The sequence below is a fragment of the Morone saxatilis genome, unplaced genomic scaffold, assembly GCF_004916995.1.
Source record: "Morone saxatilis isolate NCDOM2014 unplaced genomic scaffold, NCSU_SB_2.0 Contig12, whole genome shotgun sequence".
NCBI classification, from domain to species: Eukaryota; Metazoa; Chordata; class Actinopteri; family Moronidae; genus Morone; species Morone saxatilis.
In genome coordinates, this window is record NW_023339674.1 from 27505546 (window position 1) to 27510465 (window position 4920).

General features: G+C 39.1%; 1 protein-coding gene across 1 annotated transcript in view; it reads right to left on the reverse strand.

Annotated features, from left to right (window-relative positions):
- The window catches only part of LOC118321463 (epidermal growth factor receptor substrate 15-like 1), a gene marked incomplete in the record, with an annotated part of 24474 nt that overhangs the window by 5943 nt on the left and 13611 nt on the right, over positions 1-4920 (reverse strand). The window contains 1 exon segment of the mRNA XM_035652783.1: positions 1079-1240. Coding sequence (XP_035508676.1) covers positions 1079-1240 — 162 coding nt within the window.

The following is a 4920-nucleotide window of genomic DNA, read 5'->3' on the forward strand; positions in this document are numbered from 1 at the left end:
CATTTTGGACAATAGATCCTCCTAGAGGTTAAACACTGGACATGTAATGCACAGACATGAGATCTAAATCAATCTGAACATCTCACAAAGTGATCTAGCGTATTTCCTAAAGTGTTGACCCATTCCTTTAATACTATGCGATTGTGTCAGTTTATGTGCAGTCATTACAAGAATTCCCTGCGGTTGGGTATACTGGAATGTGACACAGCAGAATGTATATAAGCAGAGAAGCTTGTTAACATGGAGAACAGATAATGGTCAGAATGGGCTGCAAAAGAGAACCTAAAGCAGAGAGTGAACACGCTGCCTTAGCCGTGTGCTGTCCTGCTTTGCTAATGCTTACACACATAGCATAGGTCAGTGCACTGCCTTTTGTAAGTTTACTGTTTTCTGTTATACTATTTTCAACTGTACACTGACTGAGGACATTTATTTCTGGTGTTATGAATACAGAATTGTAATAGTTTACTGCACTGAACACAGGGCTGGATCATAAAATCAATATCACAGTATTAAAATAATGTTTTTCTGATATTGATATACACAGCAAAAGTAATTAAATTAAGTCCAGTGTCCCATTGTTAAAAAACACAAAAAAAGAATTTTGTCTTATATAAAGAAGCAAAGCAATCAGGATATAACAAACTATTTTTCAGCTTTTACATCATGTGCTGCTGTTAAAGCACCACTTTAATGATCAGCCAATCGCACTGACTTCATGTCTACCTGGTATTAACATGCGATCAGGTGGAGATGAGGTCACTGTTGTAAGATCAGTAATCAGATTTAAGCCCGGAAACACAAGCCTTGTTTTTGGAAGACTCAGATGCATTCATAACATTTCAGTATAATGCACCGCTACTCCCTTCATAGAGCTCTGCTACTGTATGTTCTATGCCTCATCCAGCTTTAGGAGTGACCTTATGGTGTGCTAAAATCACTTTATGTAGCAACTGTGCTGGTGTCTGTGCAGAGCTGTGTGGCCTGGACTAGACACTGACAGTTAAACAGTATCACCCATCTCAACTTACAGAACTGATGTCTGCAAAACCCGAGGGAGAGTCTTTAGGGGCTTTACTTGATGCTGAGGATGGCGCAAAAGGGTCTTTGCCACTGAACGGGTCTCCTGGGCCCTTTTTAACCTGAAACGGGTCAATGGCTTCGCTGCTGAATGGCTGGAAGGGGTCACACGGTTTGGAGGGGTCAGCTGTGCCAGACATGCTCACTGGTGTACTCTTACCTGTAAACATATAAAACAGGGGTAAACGTCACCACAGAGAAGAAAGTAGGGCTGTCAATGAATATTTTTTGCTTTTAAATGACAGGACAGCTCAAGGACACAACGTCCATCATGCAGTACATGACGGACATGACGGACAGGGGTCACACAACATCACTTTCACTGACTGAAAATGAAATGTATGTGAGCTGAAACGAGTGAATAATTCAACTACAACCGAGTGGTAATGATGGCAGAAAGTTCACAACCCAACTCAGCCACAGAGAAAGTAATTTGCTCTCTAAATCAATCAAACAGACCTGGATCTGGTTGACTACAGCAGCTGGGTTACTAAAAGGAGAGAGCTAAGTGAACAAGCAGAATTAGTGTCAGTTTAAATTTATAGCGGGTAATTATCTGATATACTGAAGAATATAAAAAATTTAACTAAGTTGAGTGAGAGCAGTGGTTCCCAAGTTTTTTACTTTGTTACTAAATGCTAAAGTGACAAATATGAATACTGCAAATTAGATTCAACATTGTACCATGAACCTAAACAGTGAACTCAGTAACTGCAAGAAGTTTGTGTAAAATGAGTGATTTGGATGAATTTTCAGCAGATTATTTCTTTTTCAGGGCACTTTTTATGCAATTCTGTCTGTATTATGTTTTTCTTATCATTTTTAACAATTATGTTTTCTTGTCCCTGACGATCTATATCTATTAGATAATTCACTTTACATTCACTTTTCTTCACAGAAGTGAATTCAATCTGAGTTTCCTTACACTCCTTAAAATCAAGAAGGCTTCGTGACCCCCCGTTAAGCTTTGTGGTCCCAACCCCAGGTTGGGAACCACTGAGCTAGAGCAGCAAAAATACACTACCAGCAACACAGAAGCACTCCACCGGAAATGATCTGCTGACTGCAGCACGTCAGTGAGGGTCACGTCTTTTGGTCAGCAGACAGCAAAGTTATGTTGACTCTCTTGTTATACTGAATTGTGCAAAACTAGATAATTGGAATAGGTTGAACCTATATGATGTCATTTTTGGCCAATTTTGACAACACTAAAAGAGTTTTCATTACTGAACAAGTTTCTATATTTTTCTATTAAAAACAGGCTGTTCACAGCACTGACTGACATTTTACTGTAAAGTAAAACTAAGCCAAAAATCCTGCATGCAAGGGCTTAAAAAAAAAAACAAATCAGTAAAGGAATAAGGTACTTTTGGGATAGCACGGAAATAATCTGCTTTGTGGTGAGAAACACATGGTTAGAAGCAAAGAAAAAAGAAATACAAAAACAGACAGATCACAGGCTTGAGATATCACGTATCTCCAGAGGAGGATGTGCGAAAAAGAAGTGTGTGACTGATAGCTGAGAGATACCGTGACTCATCACAGCAGCTTGCATGAATAATTCTCAACTTGGTGAACTATGTTTATAACACAGGATCTGATTTGATCTTTTCTGGATTAAAACACACAAACACTAAAATTCTCTGGTTCACATAGCACCCACGCCCTTCTTCACCTCCGGTGTCACCTCAAAGATCGCTACCAGCTTTTGAAAGCCGCAACAGTTTCACCCCACTCGCGACGCACCAAAACAATTCATATCGAGTCCCAGCACAAGTCTTTCACTACATGATCACATGCAGTGCTACGCCCTCCTGAGAAAGGAAATGTATAAAAACAGCTGGTGTAGGAAAAAACACACAGCAAACGACAGCAGCCAAACGACCAAAAACCAAAAGTGATACCCCATAACCCACGGAACCATTCGCAACGGTTTCCTGGTGAAACACTTGGTTGGGTTTCTGTACCACATTACTAACGGTTGGTTCACCAATGTACCAACTAGGCAAATAGTTCACGTTCAAAGACTGTACACATTCACTGTAGTCCACATAGATTTACCAGTGCTACATTTTATTACAGCACCAAAGCAACTTAAAAAAAAATACTGGAAAACTAGACTTGAGTGAAAAAAATCATCCTTGAACTTCAGATTAGTGCTCAGACAACTCAGCTCATTTACAAGCTTGTAAGGTCTAAGATTTATTATTTTACATATTCATTTGTTTTTAACCTCCCCTGTAAGTTATAAAAGTCACTTGTGCATGTAAAACTATGAAAATCTCTAAAATATAAAAAAAAGTAATTTGCCCCAAAGTGATTTTGTTCAACCAAAAGTAAAAAACCCTATATACCCGATATACGGTTTGTATCAGAGAGCTGTGAAGAAACTAGAAAAAGAAACTGCTTGAAAATTTACTTAAACAATTAATCGATGATCAGAAATAGTTGGGGATTCTTTTTTATCAAATCTTTTCTGTGCCATGAGGGGAAGACTTGCAAAAAATAAAGAAGCTATTTTAAGTCTTTAGCACTGAAGTTTATTCTTGAGCTTAAAATAAGAATATGTGACTAATAATCTCAATTGAGGATCCACTAACTAGCCTCTTTGCACGACTTCAAATTAATCTGACACATTTTAAGATATCTCACACTGCATTTAAGATTCAGAGAGGCCTTGAATAATCGAAAGGCTTGCAGACATGGTGATGTTTATGTGTAATACTGAAGCACAGGTGGATATATACATGGGCAAAAATATAACAAAAAAGCAATTATAGTGATGATGTTATTAACAGGGAGCTGGGCCTGGCGGGGGATCGTGGGAACGTTAAGAGTACATCATGTTGCTTGTATAGGTGTTAAACCACAGGACCAGTCAAACCGTTGTCATACACATACGCATTTAGTCCTATTACCCAGATAACTCGGCTGATCAGGGTTGAGCAGTTCATTTCACACTCCACGCAGAGCAAAACTGCATGCCTGGCAATCAGTTTTTTCCTCTTTCAGTAAACTGCACGCACATACACACACATACAGAAGATCACACTTGAGAAACCACAATCATGAGCTCCACCCTGTTTTAAAATAATCCACTACATTAGTGGTATCTAATTTTAATGTCTACCACAGGATTGTACATGCAGCATGCACTATTATATCTACTGAAAACAACACAGCTATAGCATTATGCCCTCAATTTTGCCAGTTTATTTGTAGCAATGTCACTGCAGCAGTGCCCTATTCACACCTAGGTGATGAGAGAAAGTGACATGCATGCGTGTATGTTTTCTATCTTAATCTTCTTCACACACAAAGACCCTACATTTAAAATTATTTTTACATTAGAAACAATACTGGTATTCGTCCACTGCATACAGCCTGCCCTTCTCTGAACCACTCACCCTTGCACACACACACACACAAAGGGAAGAGAGGAAGCAAGTTAGGGTGTGTCTGCAAACAACAGGCCAAGCAAACCACATATCATCGCTCTTACAACATCACCTTCAAATGTACCTACCTACATACAAACATTGGAGCAGCAGTTTGTGACCAATCCTAATATAAAAGCTACATAAAAATCTTGAGTGCATTAATGTGAAGTTTGGCTGTTAGCAAGCATGTGGGATAGTCCAATAGCAGCAAGTATGGCCATGGTTTAGGCAGAAAACAGAGAAGGGTATTCTGGGTAACTGTGGTTCACACTGAGCACCAAGTCCCAGGGGACATTGTCCGCAAAAGACTTCTTCAAACACATATTTTCAGATCACATGAAATGTATAGAGTTACTGGAAAGACCACAATAGATCGTTTTCACAGTGGCCATTTTGACAT